The 24,630-nt window shown below is 41.7% G+C and overlaps 2 protein-coding genes and 1 non-coding gene across 6 annotated transcripts in view; 2 read left to right on the top strand and 1 right to left on the bottom strand.

The window, feature by feature from the left end:
* Positions 1 to 3,437: 3,437 nt before the first annotated feature.
* cry5 (cryptochrome circadian regulator 5) lies at positions 3,438 to 7,920 on the bottom strand. 3 transcript variants are annotated; one of them, XM_050051536.1, is made up of 11 exons: positions 7,823 to 7,920; positions 7,191 to 7,415; positions 6,892 to 7,086; positions 6,670 to 6,788; positions 6,425 to 6,582; positions 5,691 to 5,831; positions 5,356 to 5,523; positions 5,042 to 5,182; positions 4,473 to 4,624; positions 4,079 to 4,311; positions 3,438 to 3,964 (listed from the first exon to the last, which is right to left on the bottom strand). In XM_050051536.1, exons 2-11 carry the CDS (start codon positions 7,403 to 7,405, stop codon positions 3,903 to 3,905), a joined length of 1,584 nt encoding a protein of 527 aa, XP_049907493.1. In that variant the 5' UTR covers positions 7,406 to 7,415; positions 7,823 to 7,920; the 3' UTR covers positions 3,438 to 3,902. The 3 variants fall into 3 exon arrangements, with proteins under 3 accessions (XP_049907493.1, XP_049907501.1, XP_049907485.1); XM_050051544.1 differs by having other exon boundaries at positions 7,191 to 7,456; positions 7,823 to 7,892; XM_050051528.1 differs by having other exon boundaries at positions 7,191 to 7,428; positions 7,823 to 7,882.
* Positions 7,921 to 8,267: 347 nt separating this feature from the next.
* trnah-gug (transfer RNA histidin (anticodon GUG)) lies at positions 8,268 to 8,339 on the top strand. Its single transcript has one exon. It is a non-coding gene; the product is annotated as a tRNA-His (tRNA).
* A 3,510-nt stretch (positions 8,340 to 11,849) lies between these two features.
* LOC126396281 (FERM domain-containing protein 5-like) overlaps positions 11,850 to 24,630 on the top strand; it is a 100,408-nt gene continuing 87,627 nt past the window's right edge. For both annotated transcript variants that reach the window (XM_050054242.1, XM_050054233.1), the window contains exon 1: positions 11,850 to 12,223. In XM_050054242.1, the coding sequence (XP_049910199.1) occupies positions 12,122 to 12,223 (102 nt within the window). In that variant the 5' untranslated portion in view covers positions 11,850 to 12,121. The remainder of the gene's footprint in view (positions 12,224 to 24,630) is intronic.

The following is a 24,630-nucleotide window of genomic DNA, read 5'->3' as shown; positions in this document are numbered from 1 at the left end:
GTGTGTGTGTGTGTGTGTGTGTGTGTGTGTGTGCCAGGGGAGATAGGGATAGACCAAAAGGTATGAGGCAGGTTGGACAACTGTCAGCTCTTCAGTTTCACTGTGGTATTTATTTGCCAGCTTCGTAGACGTCCAATAAATAGTGACCTTTCAGTGTGTACTCATGAACCTTTCAGTCACACCTTCCCTCTTGTCCCTCGCTCTTTCTTCGGTTATAATGTACGACTAAAAGACAAAATACGAAGAGCAGAGAATTTTTTTTTGGGGGGGGGCGGGGGGGTAAATTTGTCGTAAACTGGCCATTGATGAACACCTGCATTCAGCCTCCACAAATCATTATGTCCTTGACTCACACACAGTGTCAGCCAAAATGAATGTCAATATAGTTTAATGTTTCTGTGCAATTAAACAGCCACAATGTTTTTGTTATGCACAGGTGCGTTCTGTCATTTCTCAGCTGGAAAGTAGCCTCACAACAGGAGCATGTGTTGACTGACTGAGCTCTAAGTGTCTAACATGGAAGCATAAAATCAGGATGGGCATGTCCACTGGTGTTGTGGTGTTCTTCAGAATATGTTTTATAAGGTGACGACCCCAGCTCCTGCTTTATATGAGTGAGCACTGGCCAATAGTATTTCCTCTTGTGTTTTCCTCTTGTTTGGCTCTGTTGACTAATGTTAAACGTTAAAGAGCCCTTGCCCTATTATTGTGGCCAGTGGACAAATAAATAAAGGCTTGATCTTCTCCAGTTCTTCAAACTATCAAAGCAAGTATTGTTGAAAGTGGGAATTTATAGTTTGATGTTGCTGCCTGTGGAGTAGGGCTGTGTGCTGGCAAGAGTCAAGTGATACAATACGTATCATAATACGATTCAATATATCGCGATCTACTGCGATTTTTTACAAACTAATTTTAGGTAAACTATCATAGTATAAAGAAAACACCACCATATGCATAAAATCTGAGTAAAAAAGTTTACTTTATGCAATGGGAACAGAGGCATCTGCTTTTGTAGTTATATCGATTTATCACATCAATTTCAAGATTCTGCTTCTCACCTTTGGGGCTCTTCATAATCGAGCCCCTTCCTACCTGTCTGATTTCCCTCATATCTTCACACCCTTCCATACTCTAAGATCCTCTTCTGCAGTCCAACCCACATCACCATTCGACCACCATGACTACCATGGGTTCTAGAGCCTTCAGTCGTTCTGTCCCCCACCTCTGGAACTCTCTCCCCCATGACATTCGCAATATAAACTCCCTTTCCACTTTCAGCTCCCTTCTGAAAAGACACCTCTTCAAGCTGGCATGTACGGTCTGATTTAATGGAGACACACATATGGTGAAGTGCTCTGATGATGACTTTATGATGATGACTTTATGCCTAATACTTATAATTAAGATTTTTGTCTAGTCACTTTATTTGATTTCATAATCTATGGATAAATTGCTGCTTGTTTAGTTTTTTTAACTGTGTCTTGTAAGGTGTCCTTGAGTGCTTTGAAAGGTGCCTATAAATAAAATGCATTATTATTATTATTATTATTATTATTATTATTAACACAGTCCCTGCAACATGCAACATCATAGCACTACTTTTTGTGTGCTATGTGGTTAATGGAGTCAATGTATCAGCAATGAATAAATAAATAAAAGTGCTTGCAGGGTTTAAACACAACGCAGAATGAACCACTGCCACAAATTTCTGCTTGTAAACTATTAAAAAATCAATACAGCCTATCTGAGAATCAATATCACAAAACATAATATCTCAGTACTCAAGCGTATCAATATTTTCTTACACCCCTACTGTGGAGCAAATAAACTCCTGAGATAAATCACTACTATTTAAGCTCCATGAAACGCCAGCTGCATGGGAACAGGCTGTTCTAATCCAACTGGGATATTACAGCACTCACATCCAAGATGGTGTGAGTTGTGAGGTGTCGACATGGATAGACGAGGAGAGGGGCACACCAGTGGACAAACAGGGGTGGAGGCAGATATAAATGGGATTTTGATCACAGATTAATGGATCTCTCTGGGGATGGGGTCCCTTAACATAGCTAAGGGGCTAGAATTGCAGAATACATACTGGTATACTGACTTTAAGACCACTGTCTCTTAAAACCTTCAGTATTCTCAGTCTGTGATCAACTAAGTGTTTTCAGTTCAGTCAGACCTCTGTGGCTCTGGCCGTTTTATTTGCAGGGCGCCCTGATGCCAAGTGTACCCCCCAACAGCCTCCCGCACACACGCACAGTTGGACAGTGGGTTGTTTTGATGTTTGACAGGTCTCTGTGGAAACTGAGCTTGGCTTTGTACAGCCGTCTGGCCCGCTGCTGAGGCTGTGACATCATCTTCTGGATATTCACACCAGTGTCAGCTCCAAGGAAGCAGAAACAGGAGAAGACTTGACCTCCAAGGACAGCTGTTTGCCCCACACTCTCACACACACTCATCAAGACTTTACGTAGCACTGCACTGCTCACACTGCCCTCAGCCAATCACATGCACAGACCATCAACATATAGTATGTTGTTCTATATGGACTAATGAGCTGTAGTTCATATGACAGCATACCCCTGATTAGAGCTAATGGCCATGATGACGGACGTATTCATATTGAATTAAACATTTTAGGAATGAACATGGACATGGTGAATATTGAATTTCCTACTAGAAGCAAATGAATGACATTTTGATTGGAACTGCTGCATTGAATATGAAATAGAACTTTGTGTGTGGCAGCTTTTATGAATATGTAACAAAATAATGAAATATTGCAAAATAATATCACTTCTGATTTCATTACACTGTTACAAAATGGTGTAGGCTTTGTTCCAACATTGGGGGTGGACAAATTTTAAGTTGGAAGTTTGGGAGTCCTCCACCTAAAATTTTTAACATTGAACACATAATTTCCTGAATTCTGGTGATTTTTTATGCACAAATTGATACCTTTTTCTGCTGGGGGAGGGCAAATGCACATTCTAAATATTATGTGGGATATTTTCTTTGCATTCCCCCCACATTTTACTCTTACAAGCTTGTAACTTCAATGTTCTGGTGCTTTTCTGCACAAAGTTCAAGTATAAAATGTCTGCTACTCAGTGTTGACCACAGCTGTTTAGTGTGTACAAAATATCTTCAACACTTTATTTTATTTCACTTGCAAATATATTAATAAATATTCTAAAACGAGAATTATGGTACCTTAAACTTGATTTATTCACTTCATAAATTATGTACAGTGTAGCTGCAGAACAAAGCGAGATTGCTCTGCAGATGGAATTACAGTGCCCTCTCGTGGTGATAGTAAGAGCTCAAAAAGCTGTTTGCAGTTCTGAGATGCGAAAAGATACACCTTCTTTTTGATGTTTCATTATCATGCAGGAAAAACAGCTACTGAAAATGGACATCACACATTGTGGTACTTCAATTTTTTAATGAACTTGAGAAAAACACCTGAGTGGTCATACAATGCCAAGAGTAAAAAAATAAACGTTCAGTGTTTAAGGTGCAATAGTAAGGCATTTTTTCATTTCAGATACAACAAAATGATAAAAAGACAAACTTGTGAAAGAGACACTTCCTGTCTCAATACAACCCGTCACCTACTAACAAGATAAGACCATCAACCTTTGTAAAAATGTAACATAATCTCCATCAAGAAGTTTTGAAATAGATAGTCAAAATAGAAACAACACTCAAAATATAAAATGGTTACCATAAAAAGTGTAATAAAAAACAAGGTAGACATGGTAGACTGCCTGCAAATGTAAATGAAACAAGCCTGTTATGCTTCAAGTCCAGACAGACCTGAATATATTCAATGATTTGTAATGAACAGTCATTCATTAGTATTACTCTGTTACTTTGCATCCATTTGTGTACCATTACTTTCTTTTGTCTTTCTTCTTCAGCATGTCAACAACAGACGGAGCCTTGCGCTTTACACCTAGACAAACACAATGAAAAGAGGTTTTTAAGAGGTAGGATTTATTTTTTTAGTAAACATGACAAAGATCAAAAGAGGTGAACATTTCGTAAACATCTTGGTTACTCGCAATACCTTGCTTTTTGCTGGGTGAACTGCTGGGTGATTCAGCAGGGTTGGCAGACCTCTTGGCATAAGCTGACTTCATCCTCTGGATGTTCTGCTTGCTGATCACTTCATGCTGGACAATAGGATGTGGGTAGTCTTTACCCACAATGCATCCTGCTGCCTGCTGGACACTACGTGGAGCTTTCCAAGGCTCATAGATATACTGAGCTGGGAACTTCTTCAGAAGAGGAAGGTACTTTCTATAAATTAGAATGGAGGCAAAATTACTTCATATTTAAAATATAAAAAAGAACGCACACCAAAAATTATAGCGAGGTGCTGATCACTGAGAGAAGACTTGATTTGACATGTAATATGTATCACTTGTGATAACTTGAGCTTGTTAGGTTTGTGATCTTACTTGATGAAGTCTCCATTTTTGTCTGTCTTCTTGCCAAATGCAACAGGGGAGTAGACCCTGAAGAACTGGTGGAAGAAGGTACTAGCTGAAAGCCACTGCCAGTTTCCAGCATTCAGAGCCCAGTCGCCGTCCAATAAGAGCTCCTCAAACACCTTCAGGAGCAGTGAAACAAATGTTAAAGGAGCCCTCTGCAGATTTAGTATTGCACTCATGAAACACTGACATACTCACGACGGACAGCTAAAGAAACTGGATCAAAACCAGTGTAGCAAACCTGGCATCTACATTACCCACAATGCAACTAGATGCAGCAGATGTGGTGTATGTATTTTAGGTTTGTCTCATTAGTAAAAATGATTGTTCTGATGGGGGAAAATCCTTTTGCAAAGCCATTTGATCACGATTTAAACATACTGAGATGTTATTCTGCAGCTGTCTACCTTATACTATAAACTCCACATGCACACATGTGCTGTGGGCCTGGATGGGTTTCGAGCTGCTTTATTGATAAAGACGGCATCGTGCTTAACCTAATCACAAGCAGCAATAAAGGCAACTTCATTTCACACCTTCTGCCCTTCTTCCCAGTTGATCCACAGGTCTCCTCTGGTGAGAAAACAAGCGACAGCATGTCTGGCCAGATGATGGATCCAGCCCTCCTGCCTCAGCTGAGTCATGATGGCATCGATGAAGGGGAATCCAGTCCGAGCCTTAAGGGAAATACAGAATATACAGGATGACAAGAAATATTTATGATCCAGGAAATTAGATGATCTTTAAATAACAGTGATGCTACTGAATTATCATAGATTTGTTTTCTAACAGCATAGGTTCCCTTCTTTGCAATAATTTATATTTACATTTATTTTGAAGGACTCCATACCTCTCTCCACGCAGCCAGAAATTCGGGGTTTGTATCCCAATCCACCTGAGTACATACAGGGTTGCCCTTCATCTTGTTAAAGTTAGGGATACCCACACTAGCGGTGTAGAAGAACTCCCTCCACAGCAACTGGCCATGCAGGGACACTGGAGGTTCTGAGTGCTTCCTCTGCAAATGTCACATATACACAACAGTCAGACTGAGTCACAGCTTAAATCAACTTCTTGCTATTTTTTTTTTTTTTTAATACTGCTGAAATGTAACATTGAGGAACATATTCATAGCGTAGCATGCTGTGCTTCCTACAAAACTTGCGCTGTGTTGGTGGCACTCACCCCCCGATAGACGTCCGTCAGCCTCCACCAGAAGGTGCGTGCAGACAGGCAGCCCAAAGTGACATAGGGACTGAGGACAGTGGTGCTGGGGCTCAGAGAGTTCGGAGAAGTCTGCGGCTTCTCGAAGCTACACACCCACCCCTAAAGAAAAGAGACAGATGATGCAATGTAAATCAGCTTGGAGCCCTGCTTTTCAGAATTGGGTGGCTGAAATGGGAAAGGTTGCTGTGTGTAAAAGAATGTCATATAGGCATTGTTATAAGGCAGAAAAATACTGACTGAAGCTGGACAGGTATATTGCTTTTGTAAGTGCACAAGGGTAATGTGGAAGCAAATCACAAGTACTTCCAGGTAGATCTTAAAAGTCATCTGTATTAAAATGAATGTAATTTTTGTAGGTGTATTTATTTATTTAGCTTTGTGTAGGTTTTATTTCTATGGCAGCCATGTTATTGATTTATTGAACTGTTGTTTGTTCCTGGTATTCTTGGGGTCCAAAAACTCTGGCAGGATCAACTACAGACATGTCTCAGCTTTGCGGTCTAAAAGTTGACATGCCATATCCTCTGCTACTTATTAATTTCTAAACTCAAATTCCCAATGTCCTGTGACTAAGCCTCCTATGGTGCATTTGGATGTCCGGACGGTTCTATGCGTCTCAGCAGTGAGCTTCAGCATCAAAAACTCTTCAGGTGCGTAGAAAGAAAGACTACATGTGAATGTAATTGCAATACCGTTCTTTCCATATGTTCATCCAGTCTCCTCAAAGCCTCCTGTTCTCCTCCCGGGAACGGAGCCTCTCCAAGAGCTGCAGTGTCCGTGTGGCCGAGCTCCTCCAGCGGAGGGATCTCATATTTCTTCTCATGGCTTTCTGAACAAGGTGTCTTCACATCTGTGACAGGGGAGATATAATTCAGTTAACCACTGTTTGTCTTACACTTGCATGTTAGCTTTTCATAAACTTTCTTGTTTGTAGTACCTTTCACATCTTCCATGGTTGGAGCAGGGATCGGTTTCTTAGGCGGCCCAAGAGTCTTCACTATGGCCTGCATACGGTTATAAGTAAGAGGAGCCTTCCCACTGTTTTCCTCAATTATCCTATGAAGACATGACAGATGATGAAAGTAACACTTTCACAGGATTTAAAACTGTAAGGAAACAATGTGTAACTGCACGAGTATGTGTGCATGTTCAGTATTACCTGTCTATATCATAAAGAGTGTGTGAGATCTTGTAAATGACTTCGACTCCATGCTCTTTGGCCAGCGTGGTAACAGTTTTGTCCCGGCTCAGACTGTAGGGCTCTGTGTCGTACTCATAGGTCAACTTTGTGACTTTCCAGTTGTCAAACAGCTCTGGGAACACTTCCTCGGGTTTCCCTCTCACGACAAACAGCCTGAAGGAGTTCAACACACCACAATATGACAAGATAACAATATGAATGTATGTTTTTAACTTTCTTAATAGTCAATATTTCTGATACTGTCCCTGTGTCTCTACCTGGAGTGGAGCTTCCTGAGGCTGCAGTCCAGGTCTTCGAGAGCTCCGAGGAGAAACCTCCAGCGGTTGATACTCATAAGGGTTTTGTCATGGAGGTGAGGGTCCAGGATGAAGACAGGGTACAGCTCCTTACAGTCCCTCAGGGCAGCCATGAGCGCTGGGTTGTCATGCAACCTCAGACCCTTACGGAACCAGTGAATGCATGTGTGTGCCATGTCTGTTAACCTGTGAACACACACTGACTTTTCTTTATTCCACAATAAGCCCTAAAGGGATATGATATATGGGCATGGTTACACAGGCAGTATATCAAAAGATGTACTGGGTTAAAGGTAGATGTTCAAGGAAGACACACAAAGTGAAGTGCATGACCAAACTGTGGCAAATGTAACAATACGAGCTTAAATCTTAAAAGAACAAGAAGATTCACAGAACTGCTTGAAATAGATAAATGCCCAAGTTCTGGGCATCGACTCAAATTCATGCAGCTACATCTCAGACTCACAAAACGACACAGCTGCAGAAACCATGCAAAGATTTCTTAAATATATGATAGCAAAATGTTACATTGTCAAGGAATTACATGCTCATATTAATACTCAGGTATGCACAGCTGTGCGGCGAAACTGTACCTTGATTGTGGCTCCAAATACGACTCTGCTCGATCGTTCCTGTGTTGTCTAATAGATTTTGTTTGGTAACCCTGCACATTGGCCTGTGTTACAAAACGGGAAGTTCTTCTACGTCATCAGCGAAACAGCTAATCAGAGAAGAGCTAGTGAGGAGCCACAGCACTTTGTCAGTTTGTACACCAGATGGCACTATGTGCAAATAATACACACGTTACCTCTGTTAAAAACTATTATTTAAAAAAATAAAATGTGCTGGTGGGCAGATTGTGAATGAACATGCGTGTGCAGGCTCTGTGTCAGTGTGCAGGAGAGGAACAACCAGCCGCACAAGAGGAGTCTCCTCTCCGTATGTCACCACTTCCTCATCTCACAGACCTGCTGAGCTCTCACTCTATTCAACACACCGCGTTCTGACTGCCTCTCATACACCAGCTCATCGTAGCTCGCCGTGATCGTATAGTGGTTAGTACTCTGCGTTGTGGCCGCAGCAACCCCGGTTCGAATCCGGGTCACGGCATTGTGGGACAATGTCACGGCAGATGGGCTGTATTTTGGCACAAATGTTTCTGAGCGTTACTCTATACGCACTGGCGGAATATGGTTATAGGATACAGTTGTTTTACACGGCATATGTCTTTTTTCCTGCATGGAAAGATTTTCACATTTAAAGACATGGAAACACTCATCATCCACTCAAGTAGTTTAATTTGAAGTACTTTACTCGAGTTCTTCCATTTAATTGAGCCTTGTACTTCTACTCCACTGTGTTGTTTTATGCTAAATAAACAATGGTAATAGAGCTTGACTATTATAATGATCTGTACAGTTGTGGGATGAGACTATGGAACTGTTTGAATGTGGAGCTCAAGAAGTGTCCAAACATAAACTAGTTTAAAAAGAGGTATAGAAAGATGATTTTTATGAGGTGTTCACTCATTTATTTATTGCCATCAGTTTTGTGTATGTAGCCTATGTGTATGTGTGAGTATGTAGGCTATATATACATAGTCTGTGTATGTGTACATAGTTTGTGTATGTGTACATAGTCTGTGTGTATATACATAGTCTGACAAAGCAAAACACATCAGTCATGATTGGATAAGGATATAAAGATGAGATTTTTAACACGATATAAATCTATATATATCTTTATATACATATTCACTAATAATACTTATTTTCTAAGTATTTTTGTAATTATTTTATATCTTGCTGTGAGACAAATTTTATTGGTAACTAATTTAATATATTAGAATAGGTCAGGTAGAATGAATGATTGTACAGCTTTATACTGATGGGGAGTTACATAATTGACTATTATTAATTTATGGAAAAGGGGTGGGAATAAATAAGTTTGTGCTTCCTCCCACTCCTTTTTGGACATGTAAATCAAATCATTATATGTTGTCTTCAGTTTTCATGCTTCCTTTAGTAGCTTGTTTTTTTCACGTGTGTCTTCTACTGTATGATTATTTTGTTTATTAGCTACTTACATATTCGAAATGAACTGCTGCTAACTAACTAACTATGGTGCATTGCTGTAGATTAAACCAACAGTATGTAGTTAAAATTAGCACAATCTTAAACATGTACAGCAGTAAAATGCAATATAGGCCTAGACATGAATTTACCTGTAATATTAATCATGGTACATAATGATATTAAACACTTTATCAGAGGCAACTAGACTTGCTTGAATTTCAATGTCTTTAAAGGTCACATGTGAGTCGTTGACCCACCGGGCCATCATGTGTCGCTAGGGTCAGATGGGTCCAGGTATGAATGGGTGTTGTGTCATCTGGGAAGGGATCCAAGACCGCATTGTAGGTGGGTGATAAGTGGTGTTGTAGGTCACCTCCTCTGTTTAATGATGGCCACTCCAGTTTGACATAGATGGCTTCACTCATGCCTCTTTAAAAAAAGACTATCTGTCTTCTCTCTGGCTAAGATGTGAATATGCTGTCCTCCAAAGACTGTCCCTTCTCCTGTAGATGTAAAAGGACAGCTGAGTCTTGACCTGAGGAGCTGGCTCTACTGTGCTGTGCCATGCGCCTGTAGAGTGGTTGTTTGTTTCACCAATGTACAAATATGTGCATTCCTGGCTGCACTGAACTGCATACACTACATTACCCTGCTTCTGCCTGGGTGTTTTGTTCTTAGGGTGGACAAGATTCTGCCTTTGGTTGTTACTGGGTTTGAAGTGCACAGGGATGTGGTGTTTAAACTGAAAGGGACTGCTAACTTACTCTGCTAAATGAGTAAGTTTACTTTCGATACACCAAATACATTTGCTTATAATACACACTTTTATGGCAGGGGTGTCAAACATACAGCCCGGGGGCCAAAGGGTCCGATGCGGCCCGCTGGATGAACTTGCATACCTAATAATGATGCACTTGTGGAGGCTAAGAGGTGCCAGGTTTAGCTTTCTTCTTGTAAAATGTTGCTTCAGAGGCCTTTTACAGTTTTTTCTTACACTTTAATTTGGTGTGGTAATGTCAGGATGAACTTCACAGGAGTGGAAATGTAAAAATAAAAACATGTAATGACAGTGAGTAGTAGACTGAATGTGGAAAAACTGAGAATATCTTCTGAAGACATCACAGGCTGTTTGTCATCTGTGTTGTAAATGGATCAGCAGTTTAAGAATTTACTTTTTTAAACCAAAAAATCGGAAAAATTTGGAGATATTTATTTATAGGGTATTCTTTAAATTGGTTTTACTGGTCCGGCCCACCTGCGATCAAATCAGACTATGTGTGGCCCATGACTTAAAATGAGTTTAACACTCCTGATTTAAGATTTGAATTTAGGACTTTTACTTGTAGTGGAGTACTTTCACAGTGTGGCACTGATACTTTTACTTAATTAAATGATCTGAATACTTTAACGTGTAGCATTCTTTATTAGTTTTTTCTCCACTTCTTTGTCTTTCCTGTAAAGCACCACCAGAGGGAAACACATTCAAGGAATTTGGAAGACTGTAGTTTTTACAGGTTGGCTCAAACTCATCCAAATGAGATAGTCCTTTCTGCAGTAATCAATTAAGATGTTAAAGGTACCTGTGTCAGCAACTGCTCCCAGAAAAAAAACATGGGAACCATCAATATGGGCTTTAGGCTATAGGGGGCGTTTGTTGGCATGTAACTGTGGCCCTTGAGCAAGACATTTAATCCCCATTGGTTTCAATAGAGCTCAATTAGTGCATTCTGATGGATGTGTGTCCAGTGAATGAAGATGAGAATGCTACCTTTATTCATTTATTTATTCATTTATTTTAATCTTTATTAGGCTGCATTTAGAAAATAACACATTTCCTGGCCCAAATTGACGCTCCTGTCAAACTGACTGGCTCCATGAAGCACAGGCTGATGTCTAGTCTAACAGTAATTTAATCAGAGGGAAACATGGTTCCTCTTTGTTTTACATGGCTGCAGCAGGACAGGTAATCAACCTGTGGAGGATACAATGTGAAAACGGGTTGCTGCCTTCAAGTTCCGTCGGAAATATCGGGATTAAACAAAAAGCACGAGACAACAAAGTGGTAATTGGATAATATGGCTCGTGCTTCACTACTAAGATGTGGCGTTTATGTTGCTGGGTGCAAAAAAGAATATTGATGTGATACAGATAATAGGATGTGGTTATTCATATGAGATTAAATGCATTTTCATGTGTCTAATTTTGCATGTTTAAAAAGTGTAGGTTGCGATTAAATGTTGACTGTCACTTATCAATTCGTTCATCAACTTGTGCAGCAACACAAAGCTGCTGTCTGCCCATTGTTTGACTTGTGAAACTGAAGCCCCCCCACTGTGTTATTATTCCCAACCATGTGGCTGCAGTCACGACGAGCAGCAGCCTATCGGAATTTCGGCTCCAGTCGGTAACTCTGTGAAGGCAACATCTCAGTCATTGCTCCGTTGGCTCGCGGACTCGCCACTCACCGGCCTCGGCCCGCCCAGCAGCATTAGAGCGGCATGGCAACGGCTCGGAGACGGGGGGAGAAGGTGTGGTGAGAGGGGACAGTCCAACCGGACCAGAGAGAGTGCAGCAGCAGTAGCACTATCCCCACTCTCTTCACTGACTGGAGACACGCACCGTGTGGCACCTCGGCCATTCAGCGCTCACACACTGAGACAACGATGCACCACCGCCGCCGCTCCGCACAGTCGCTGCCGCTGCTGACCAGGTGTTGGACTAAACAACAGGGACGTCGTTAACGTGACAGAAGATACAAACTTGTATGTATGTGCTGTGCGCCCTTCTCCCTGGTCCCGTACACAGACGATCGAGAAGATGCTGAGCCGACTGATGAGCAGCAGCATCAGGAGTCTGGACAGGGAATGCAACTGCACTGTGAGGCTGCTGGACGACTCGGAGTACACCTGCACGATTCAGGTCAGTGGGGACCAACATTTCCTGTTTCTCAAATCACCTTGTTGTGGAGGACGTGCTGGTGATGACACGTAACGGGGCGGTGATCAGGTAAAATGACTTACCCCCAGCCTGCCCCCCCCCCCCCCCCCCGATCTCTGTCTGCTGCAAAAAGGAGGTGTCATCTACCTTAACTCCACGCAGTGTCACAAAGAATTTATCTGAATGTTGCTGTGTGTTTGTGGCCAGACGTCTGACATCAGTGGGCTGCAGATGTTGCTTTCGTCAGACACCATACCTGTGTGGACATGACCTCATGTGGTGTGCATCGCAAAACTAAGGCTTATATCCAACAGAAACATCAAAATGCAACAAAATAATACCTTTGTGTGATGCAGAGATTTTAAAATCTGGTCATGCATGCATTGATTTGAATGCATTATGAAACAAATCCTGATAATCTGATCATGAACGATTTCAGTGCAGGGCTCAGAGGATTTCTGGATCCTCTGGCTACATGAGACAGATGCAGGCACAAGAGGGTTTGGTCCATAATCAGGGGAGGTTTAATGTTGTTTAGATGCTGATTAGTCTGACTAGATGGTGGGCATATTTTAATTTGTCCACACACAGGCGGTGTCAGGCCCTCTGTTGTCAATTTGCCCTTCAGACTGACCCTGGCTTTGACCATGGAGTATCACTTTGCTATGCTTTCTGGACCCCGGGAAGAAGAAGCTCTGTTTGAATAAAGCTAGTGCAGCGTTTTATGAAGATGCAACCCACCTAACTGATTCAAACTTTCTTTGGATCATAAAGGTTTGAAGCAGTGTGACAGATATAAGGAGGCATCAGGGGTTTCCTCTGCCCTGAACAAACTAGTTGCCAGTAGCCTACACTGTGTGAAATACCCCACCTCTCCGCCATCACTTTAAACAGGCAGTGCTATAAAAGAAAACAATAATTGGTATTTCTGCAAAAAATGACAATGATGTGATTTTTGCTGGGGTCTGTACCAAAAGCATGTGCCCTTTCGTCTGGAACATGTTTTGTAGGCTGGGGCTTCTCTTTAGCATCACAATGCTACATTAAAATAGTATGTTATGATGCCACTTTTAATATAGCATTGTGATGCCATGGTATAGATTATATGCAGTGGTTAGCATTGTCGCCTCACAGCAAGAGGGCTTGTGGGGTTCCTTGTTCGAACCCCGGGTGGGGGGTTTCGAACCTTGGGGTGGGGGAGCCCTTCTGTGCAGAGGTTGCATGTTCTGCTTATGTCAGCGAGGGTTTTCTCTGGGTACTCCAGCTTCCTCCCACAGTCCAAAGACATGCAGGTTATCTGGTGACTCTAAATTGTCCGTAGGTGTGAACGTGAGTGTGAATGGTTGTCTGTCTCTATGTGTCAGTCCTGTGATAGTCTGGCGACCTGTCCAGGGTGTACCCTGCCTCTCACCCAATGTCAGCTGGGATAGGCTCCAGCTCCCCTGCGAACCCTAATAGGATAAGCGGTTACGGAAAATGAATGAATGAATGTTATGATGCGGCTCCTGCAATGTCCATGTCTGAATTTAAGGGCATCATAAAGAATGTGGTGACAGAGACATGTGCTTGATTTTCTTGAGAGGCCACTATGTTTGATTAGTTGTTGTTTTATTGTGGGTTTTTTGTATTATATGTTGTATTTGTGCATTTTAAATGTGTTTGATGGCTGCTACCTTGGCCAGTTTTTTTTTTGTAAATGAGATTTTCAATCTCAATGGGACTGTCTGGTTAAATAAAGGTTAAATTAAAAAAGATAATAATAAAATATGGATATTACGCAGCAGCACGGTGGTGTGGTGGTTAGCACTGTCGCCTCACAGCAGGTTTGTGGTTTGATCCCAGGAGGGAGCCCTACTGTGCGGAGTTTGCATGTTCTCCTCATGTCAGCATGGGTTTTCTCTGGTTACTCCAGCTTCCTCCCACAGTCCAAAGACATGCAGGTTAATTGGTGACTCTTAATTGTCCATAGGTGTGAATGTGAGCGTGAATAGTTGTCTGTCTTTATGTGTCAGCCCTGTGATAGTCTGGCGACCTGTCCAGGGTGTACCCTGCCTCTCACCCAATGTCAGCTGGGATAGGCTCCAGCCAACCCCCCCCCCCGACCCCCAAAGAGATAAGCGGTTACAGAAATGAATGAATGAATGGATATTGCACTTGGCCATATTGTGATTCTGATAATATTTCGATCTGTTGTGCAGCTGGTTTTTCCTACTCCGGTATACAGCATGTTGGAAATGTTTAGCATTAAAAAAAAGTAGATTTTACAGTAGTTTAGGTGCCTTTGGTCTCATGCTGTGGGCTCCACTAAGATTTTATTTCCCTTATACCATATCATTTTGAGGTTATTGGTTCGAGCTATAATTTGAATCCATCACTGGTTTTTATGTGTTGTTTATACAGTGGCAAAGAAACATCAATTCTACTTTATGGTGACTTCTGAGGCTGTAGTTTGTAGTGTTGTTGTATAAAGTAGAGTTTCTGGTTACTTGGTGGAGATCAGTGTCTGTTATTGCTTCAGCAGGTTTATTGATAGGTCTTCCATGTACCCCGGTCATACTGATTAAGTGTGCACATTGAATTAGGCAGTCAGTCAGTCAGTGAGTCCGAGCAGACCTGTTTGAAGCATTTCTCTTTATTTCTTGTACTTCTTGAGTTGTCTAAAAATCAATTGTATTGACATGAATGAAGGTGAGACATGACAAGAGTCAGTAAACAGGCTGTGTGTTTATAAGCGAGAGAGCGGAGGAGTAAGGGCAAGTGATTAATGTCTATTAGCTGCTTTGTAAATCAAGTGTGTTTGTGTGTGTGTGCGTCTCTGCAATGTCTTTAGTGCAGCTGCATCATTGAGAAGTCTGTGAGCGTCATCTAACCTGGTCGCTTCAGTTGCCGGAGCTGTGTTTGAAGCTTGTTACTTGAAGGGATTCCATTGCTGCTGAATTAGAGATGACAGCACACAAAGACCATCACCACCTGTTCATCCCGAGGATCTGACGGCAAAGCGAGCCTTTCAGCATCTAACAGCTTAAAGTGGCAGTGCTCAGGGGACAGATAAAATGGTGATTTTATGACAGTCTCAGGTGCCTGCTTGTCCTCATCCTGTCTGTAACTAAATAATACAGATCGCCAACAAGTGGGCGGCCCATGAATGTTTTTCATGAGATTTTATACCTGTAGTTCTATTTTTGATTTAATATTCAGAAGTGTGCAAATGGTCGTGGTAGTGACTCTCAGGTCCCATCATGTTTGGAGAGAAAAAGAAATGCTTTTGTCATTGATGCGACTTCCCAACTTTCAGCTTTAATGTTTGACAAGCCAAACACTATGTACGTTTTTGCCTTCTGACTGCAGGGGAAGGCAGCGTGTGTAGAGATTTCTGATGAGATCTGTTTACCAAAGTACGGCCCGCACATGCTCCCCCTTGACTTTTGAGCAGCTCCTTCACCCAGTCATGATTCACAGTGTTTGGCTGTCAAGATATGCTGATCCCACCCTTTTAGCAACTGAAAGCACACAGCTGGGACAGAATGCTAAATTTCTAGCGCTTCTACTGAGAGGGATTAGCTCTTTATTGGCATATTTCATTATTTCCACCATGGGAAATAATGAAATATGCCATTATGTCGCACTATGGGGCTCTTGATGAAGCACAACTGGTCCAAATGAAAACATAAATAGGATCATCGGCTTAATCAATTGTCTATTGTTTACAACCACGTCACCATTTATTTGCTGGCATTAGAGTGTGTGAACATGACATTTAGGGAGTTATATTAATTATGTTCCACACAAAGTGTCTACAAAGCTAAATAAGCACAGGCAAATGTAATGTTTCATCTGCAAAAAGGACATTACAGTGGCCTTACTGGAGCGTGACAGCATTGTTGGCCTGACTGAAAATGGGAGCGGATGGCTGCTGTCCTCTCCTGCACACCTTGGAGATGTGGCCCAGAATAAAGGCCCCTCGTGGGGCTCGGCAACGGTCACACTCTCCATTTAGATCAATTAGCCTACACCTCCAACTGCTGCTGTTGTACTAAAATCCCATCATAGCGAAATGATGGTTGACATGACCTTCATAAATGGGAAAAAAATATGACTGTGAAGGCGGCGTGGAGGTGAATAGGAAAGCAGCCAGGCAAAGATGAAGAAAATAAGTTCTCCCTTTGCCTGACAGATTTTCAGGCGTACCTTCCAGCCTCATCAGATTGCACCACCACCACCCATTTACCTCACCCATACTGTGTGCCCGTCCCCCTGTCCTGCTGATGACTTTGTTACTGATTACATCATGACCCTGGAAGCATAGGAAGACCTGTGTTTATTGATTTCTCCTGCTCTTTCAACACCATTCATTCCTTTAGGATATTCACAGGCTCCTCACAGTCACAATACTCTAGTCCAGCATTAATTGGTAGGGGGAGAAGGTGCAAAGAAGGCACTCAAAGGCACCACAAAAGCTCTGGAAAGCAATAGACATTTACTTGGAAGCCCCAGGCAGCAAGGAAACACAGGCTCAGGAGTGGTACTAGACACGTGATGTTGGTGGTGAACATCAGCAAAAATGTCCACCAATCCTAGAATCTATCCTTTAAGCCAGGATTTTAAAGATATCAAATTCAGTATAATGGAGGGTGCTGCCTCACTAGATGTGGCCTGGCGATAATCGTGGGGCAAGACCTTGTTTTCTCCACACCGCTGTGCTGAGAGGTGTCTGTAGGGTCCACATATGTTTATGGATTTGTACAGCCGTAGAGATTTTGCTTTAGCATTTATGCCAAGGTTTCTATCTCTTTATCTGGTGGTATTTGGCCATGGTGTGCGGTGTTGCAAATGAATTGTAAATACATTCATACAGTGCTTTTATCCAAAGCATTTTACATTTTGCCTACCATTCAAACACACACACACACTGACACACACTCATACACTGATGTTGGCAGGCTACCACACAATGCACTGGCCTAACCAGAGGGAGCAATTTCAGGTTCATTTCCTTGCTCAAGGACACTTTGTCATGTGGACAGAAGAAGCCAGATAGCGCCTCTACCTGCTGAGCTGCAGCCACCCGATTAACAAGCTGGATTCTTGATTGAATTTTGACAAAGTGTACCAGGTCACAATATATCATTACTGTGATATGTCACAGAATATTTCATCCAGGTCGCCCACTCCTAGGTCCATAATTGGCAAAGTTAAGGCTGAGGAAGTGTTTTCTTTTTGTTATCGAATCCCATAAAAAGACAAAACATTTACAAGTATTTTCTGCGTCACTCATGCCTTATATAACTTATTCTTCTGTGATATAGAACTCAATTGTTGTCCTAAAACTTTAAAAACACTTTAAAGAGCCACAGTGTTTGACAGGGTGACATATTCCTTCATTACACTGAACAAGGGCACTGTATGGAGTCAATCCCCAGTACACCTTCCTGGTGCTGACACTATACAACACATAGGAAGGAAGAGACGGTGTTAGTGTCTCCATGATGGATTAGTTGGAAGAGATCAGGCTATAGAGTGAATATGAGTTTAACAGAACTGTGTGATAAGTAGTGTGCAGTTTGGCTTTGTCTTCCAACTCTTAAAGTTACTCGCTATGTTGTTATTTTTGTCCTTGAAACTATTTACAGTATGTCTCAAGTTCAGATGTAGCCGAAGCCCATTCAACAGAGAGTGACTGTAATTTAAGAAACACCCAAATACAGGGATGTGAAGCCTGAATACTTGGATGTATATTTTGCTTGTTACACCCTGGACGGCTTTGGATTAACATGGAGTGTAGTTAAACAGCTCACATAGTTACATTTCATGAGTTTATCTTAGGAACATGCCAGCTATGTGATTCAAATCAATATCCATAGCATGAAAATGCAGATCACACACTCAATCTAAAATGATTTATGGAGTAAACATAATGTGGAACAAGGTTTACTATCAGGGTAAAATCACCAGGCAAACACCGTGGGCCATTTTCTCTAAATTAATATTCCTACCGTGATCCAAAAGATGTATATCAGAGATCGAAAGCACGCTGAATGATGGAACATCATCGATCCAGAGAGACGCACCTCATCACTGTGAGTGAGTGGTTCAGTCACCTGGCACCAACTCAGATCCTGTGTAGTCCACTAATGAAATTAGGGCCGTTCTTTTGAAGCCAAATGCAGAACTTGGAAGGAGCTCCTCCGTTGTGAATGCATTATTGAAATAGGTTGCTCTTGTCTCCTAAGTGGTCTCTGCACTCATATTGTTTTCCTCTCAGTGTGCACTGCTAAAATTGGAATAGAGGTTGTAACATATTTTGTTTTCATACATGCGAGGGTCTGCTCTTCTGTTTATGTTGCGTTCACCTCCTCACTGAAATAATGATAATGGGTAGCATCTTACCTCTAAATCAAACAATAGGTTTTATTGTGTAAAATTATCCAAAGCAGACCTCAGCAACTTTTAATGTGTAAATGCCTTTTATTTTATGTTTTAGTCCAGAGGAAGAACCCAGTGAGTGCTGGAGCATTCAAATTACCATAACAAAGAGTTATGTATTGCTCTTTCTGTGGCTGGTATGAAATTGTTTTAATACGCTGAGCTACAGCAATCCTTGATTCCTCCTTAATCACCTCACCTGTCAGAGAGGATTTCAGATGCTGAAACGGTTTTGATTGGACGTTAAAGACATTGATGCTTGAGTCTTTTATTACACTTCCCTGTAATTGCCACAGCTGTGTCAGAGCGATGAGACCAGTGATGTGATTGGCTGAGAGTGTGTTTATTAATCACCACATCCTCTGATCCATATTCCACTATAGACACCAGTTTGCACTTCGCTTTGCCGCCACTGTTGCCAACTCCTCAGTAAGAAAAGTAGCTATTGGCTGTCCTAAAAGTCGCTAAAAGTCGCTAAATGACATCATCGCCTAATTTGCATAATTGTCCATATGCATGTAATTGTAATGGCTGCTGTAGGAGAGAGGAATAACGTCGTGGGAGAGACAAAAACTGAGTAAAAAAACACCCTGAATATATTTAGAACTACAAATGAACCTTCTTTCAGTGATTTATATTAGACAAAGAAAATTTTACATTTAAATCCCGCCCTGACTGTAAACCAGGTTGGGATCAGCCAGCGGCGGTTCCGCACATGCGCGATTCACTTGCAGTCTGGATGTGGAGGGGTTAACATCGCCTGCTCTGACTGCTGCTGGGAGGGAGGACTGGGCCGTCTGTGAGTGCTTTGGGCGAGAGAGGAGCCCAAGGCAGCATCCGCTGCTCGTAGAGAAGAATATGAATGATACGTGCTCTCACAACAGAGTCTCCAGAAGTCTTCAATAATATCAGAAAAAGTTGCTAGATTTGTCGCTAGTTGCTTTTTTGAAAAAGAGTCGCTAGAGGGGTCTGAAAAGTTGCTAAATATAGCGACAAAGTCGCTAAGTTGGCAACACTGTTTGCCGCTCATTGTCTACATTACCCAAAATAGTAGGTGTGGTTGGAGATGCCTGCACGGTCGGTGTGCCCAGAACCTACCACTTTGCATTTAATGCTTGTGCTTAAACAGAGCCCTGAGAGTCTGCAGTTTATTGTCATTTTCTACATGCATAAATAGAAGAAAAGAAAATAGAGTTCCTCTTGGCCCACAACAGTGCAACAAGAAAAGTTTATCATGATCACCGTATTAGTTTAGCCTGTCAGCTTGCTAGCATTTGCTAAATAGCTCAGAACACACAGTGCAGTAGTGGCTGATGGGGATTAGTTTTGGAAATATTTGATCCTAAATAGTATCTGATAAATTAGAAATTTGTTCCGATAATGGCACTAGATGAAAACTACCAAAAAGTTTTCACTTCATTTTGAAAAGGACACAAATGTCTATACCGAATGTGATGGAAAATCATGAAAAGCTTGCTGAAATATTTAAGTCTGGACTTCTTTCCATTCATAGTGCCATTCAAATAGCTAATATATGCTGGTGTTGGGATACGACCTTGTAATGGCTCACAAATTGTTAGGAAATCGTGGTTCAAATGATCAAAATGGCTACCTGAAATAGAAGATTGCAGAATCAAAAATGAGGTTATTTTTGATAACCTCAGAGGTCAGGGAGGGGTCTACTTGACTACATGGTCAGGCAGACAATGAAACAAATAGCCTAAAAGAAGCGGGAACTTTGAGTTTCCTCTCAAAGAGTAGTCATGTTGAATGCCAATTTTTTGAGAGTATATGTGTATGTGTATATGTTTTGCAGAAGTGTCTGGGTTAGCACAGGATGTTTCGTTGCGTGCATGATTCTGTCTGTGTCAAGCATTAGCAAACTGACATCAACTTATCTTTGGTGAAACTAACTACAAACAATCACAACAATAACTCAGTGAACAGCATTAAATCACAATGGACAAAGTCAAACAGCCTTTTTTCAGTTTCTTATCTTTGTATAAGAGATATTTTTGGGTGTGCAGCTGTTGGTCAGCTAAAGTAAGCAAATCTGAAGTCAATACCTTTGGCTCTAGGAACGTCTGGTGGGCATTTGTCAACAGTTTTGACATTTTTGTGACAACAGTAAATGTGTAAATACCAGCTTCTAGTCAAACACAGAAATAATCAATAGGTTACACAGTATGACAGCTTTGAGAAACTGACAACCAGAACGTTGAGACTTGATGCAGTCAGTGGACAACCAACCAACCAACCAACCAACCAACCAACCAACCTGTGATTTATTCCGTGCATTCTGCGTACGTTTGAATCTGGGGTATACTGGGACATGCATGAATGCTCTCACTTCACTCAGAAACTGCTGTCAAAATGTCTTTGATCAGAGCTGTCAGTCTCAGCTCCCGTGGATCTGCTCAGCAGCTGATAACAGAAATCTGCTCGGATTGGGAAGCTCCCAGATGTAGGCGAAAGGAGCTAAATGGGAAATATTATAAAGTGTTCTGGCTGTATTTTTAGACATGTAAATAATAAGTTCATTATTGAGTCTGTTAATAGTCACTCTCTCACACCACAGCTAAAAGTGCCACGTGTAGCACCTTGAACTGAAAGTGCTAAAAAATAGAGCATGCTCAGTCATAAAGGTTTATTATACAGTACTCAGTATATAGTTATTGGACAGACAAATATGAATTTCACAAGACATCCAAAGTATGGCATTGGAGATATTTCAGCCCATAATAATCCACACACTGGGAATGCTGGTACATTTTTTTCTAACCTAAGCTTAATATAGAATAAAAGTAGGATGTGCTTTAGACAGAGCTCTGGCTTATCAGCTGTGTTGCCAGCTAAGTGCCGCCCTGCTGAAATCTGCGAGAGACATGTCTTCCTGATGTGAAGGTTCCTGGTTAAATAACATGTTAATCCATAATGTGGAGAAATGGTGAGATAAGCCCTCAAGGCTTTGGTGTGCTCTCAGATTAGGACATGCCGCTGTTGGCCATGACAGTAATATCTATGACTCCATTGGTGTAAGGGCTTCAACTCCGCTCACCATGCTGACTGTTTTAGTCAGCGCATGAACTACCACTGTAGTACTTGGCAGATGGATTCTTATGAGATCCGAGGAAACTGATTAAATCCAAACCTAAAGACGCAAAGTTTATGAAATAGGTTCATAGAAAACCGAGCCATTAAGTGTGCGGCTACTTCATTGTAATGAGCAATCAGTGAGGATTACTCTCAGCCTATACCAGTTCCAATTAATGTTAAATTAGCAGCTCCATCTTCTATCGACCATTCTACAGCTAATCACACAGTGGATTTTCTTTGTCTGTAGTGGCAGACAGCTTCGCAACTTGAAGCTTTCATTTAAAGTCATGAAATATTCATTTGAATATTCATTTACTATGCAAAAGAAAAGAAATTTAAAGAAATAGTTCAGCCAAAAATTAATATAAATTGTATATAGACTCACGTCCCTAGACTCATATTGGTCCCAGACATACGTTTTCTATTGAATGGCATTTAGGATAATATAGCCCCTGAGAAATGAAAGCATATCACTGCAACAGACCTCAATGGAGGCTGAACACAGGACAAAACTTGTGGGCTCATGGATATTCAAACACAACTATATTCACTAAACTATTGCTGAACAAAGCATTTTCGTATAATCTTCACATAAGGGAATTTTTTGTGCATATGTATGTGCATGCATCAAAGTTTGGAGCCTTCATTTTTCAGGTACTCTGTTCTCCTAAATATAATTTTCTGGGACCATCATGGGCGACACAGTGGTTCAGTGGAGAGCACTGTTGCCTCACAGCAAGAGGGTTCTGGATTCTGTGTGTAGTTTGCATGTTCTCCCTGTGTTAGTATTTTTTTTTCCAGGTTCTCCAGCTTGCTCTCGTCATATCTAAAGACATGCAGGTTAGGTTAGCTGTTGACTGAACTGCACATAGGGGTGAATGTGAGCATGAATGGTTGTCTGTCTCTGTGTCAGCCCTGTGATAGCCTGCCAACCTATCCAGGATGGACCCCGCCTCCCAATGTCAGCTAGGATAGGCTCCATTACTCCTGCAACCCTTGCGAGGATAAGCGGTAATGGATAATTAAAATGAATGAATGACTTTGAAAGGAAAATGCAAATCCATTGGTGAATAAAATACATTTAAGTATGACTTGTATTAATTTCAAAATGGATTCTTAATAATCTCTGTTCATCTTCATCTGCGGCATGATTTACGTTTAAATGGGGTTTTGGACTTGTGCCTCCGCACTTTGTCAGAGGCTTTCATTCAGAAATCGTGCCAAGGAGGACGACGGAAATTGTGTACGTAAGGGTGAGGTTTCTGAGTGGCTGGCTTTCTAAATGTGTGTGTGACAAGAGTGAATATTTAATGTTGGTTATCTCTCATGCACATGTTTCTGGAGGTGTTTGATGGGGTCAGCCTGTGATGCAGATGCAGCAGTGATAGGAGAACCTGCCAGTACACTCAGTGCATTTGGCTGCTCCTTGGTGATGTCACTGCATTTGCAGTATAGCAGCATCTGAAGGAGGCACAGTTTATAGCGAAGCAAAGCTTATTCTGCATACTCGTACTGTCTTTTTCTGTCTCTCTCCGTCTATCCCATTCGATGTCTCTTTTATCCTTCTACTCTTTTTTGTGCTTTTTTTTGCTGGTTGGCCCCTCTATTCCACAAAATCCCCCCTTTGTTCCTTTTCACTTTCATTTCTACTCTTCTTCTGTCTCTCTTTGTCTCTCTCCTCTCTCAGTCAGAAGCACTGCAGCTGAACAGATTAATGAGCTTGCCCCGACTGAACCTGACACCGGTAGACGACACAGCAAAGACATGCTATACGTGACACAGCAATAAATACGCCGGAAGCAGTTGACTCAAGGCTATAGGCATCACAGCAGTTGTTAGTCTTAAAAGGCTTAAGTGTGCAGCTTAGTCAGTACTTTGCATATATAGTGGTTTCTTGGTTTTTAGCCATGCTCGCAGCATGGATGGCAGTGTTGGTCAGTCCACCACTTTGGTCTAGACTGTACGTCTCAATGACTATTGAGTGGATTGACATTCAGGGTTTCAAAATGATGAATCCTACTGACGTTGGCGATCCCCTTACTTTTCCTATAGCACAACTGTGAGTTTCAGATTTGTATTTTTGAGTGAAATGTCTGGTAGATACTCGTGTCTCCATCAAGAAACGTATATTAACTGTGATCCCTTAGCTTTCATCTGGTGTCTTTTGTCAGATTCTTGGGTTCATGACCTACTACCTGCAAAACTAATGACATTTCCATCAGCTCCAGCTGTATCTGATAGCTTAGTGCTAATTAGCAGATGTTAGCAGGCGCAGATGCTAACCACTGTGTCTAAAAGAGTACTCCTTTGAGCGAGCATTGCACTCCTACAACATTGCCGGGCTCAAAATGGGTAGTGTCACAACTGATGTAGCAGAAACAGAGCCATCATCTGTTTCATTCCATGCTACATTACCTATAATGCAACAGGACTGCTGCAGGTTCAATTGGAGATTCATGTGTGTTACAGCAGTAGCAGCTAATGTGGTCTTCAGCTGCTAGCCTCGAGTGCACTGAGCTACAGATGCTTGATTAATCACCTGAATGATTAACAATCACATCAGACGATCTGATGGGTTTCTGGCATGCCCAAAATTTTGGCGGACTGTCTGCAGTCTGAGCAGTTCCAGTCCAATCTCCCACACGGATGCTGTTGAAAGATCTGTTATGAGCTGTAATGAGCCCATTTATTATTCAGTGTTGGATTGGGGTAGGATTTTACATGTGGCTATAGCTGTGTTCTTGAGACTGCTGTGATGCTAAACTTAACTTCCCTGCAGTACAGACTATATTTTCTGCACCTCTGTATTATTATTATTTTCCTCTTTTGAAGTAATGCTGCCTTTTGCCTTTTAGCAACATTTAGCATGC

Source organism: Epinephelus moara, chromosome 1 (assembly GCF_006386435.1).
Source record: "Epinephelus moara isolate mb chromosome 1, YSFRI_EMoa_1.0, whole genome shotgun sequence".
Classification (NCBI taxonomy): Eukaryota; Metazoa; Chordata; class Actinopteri; order Perciformes; family Serranidae; genus Epinephelus; species Epinephelus moara.
The sequence above is the reverse complement of the archived record's forward strand: the minus strand, read 5'-3'. Positions and strand labels throughout refer to the sequence as shown.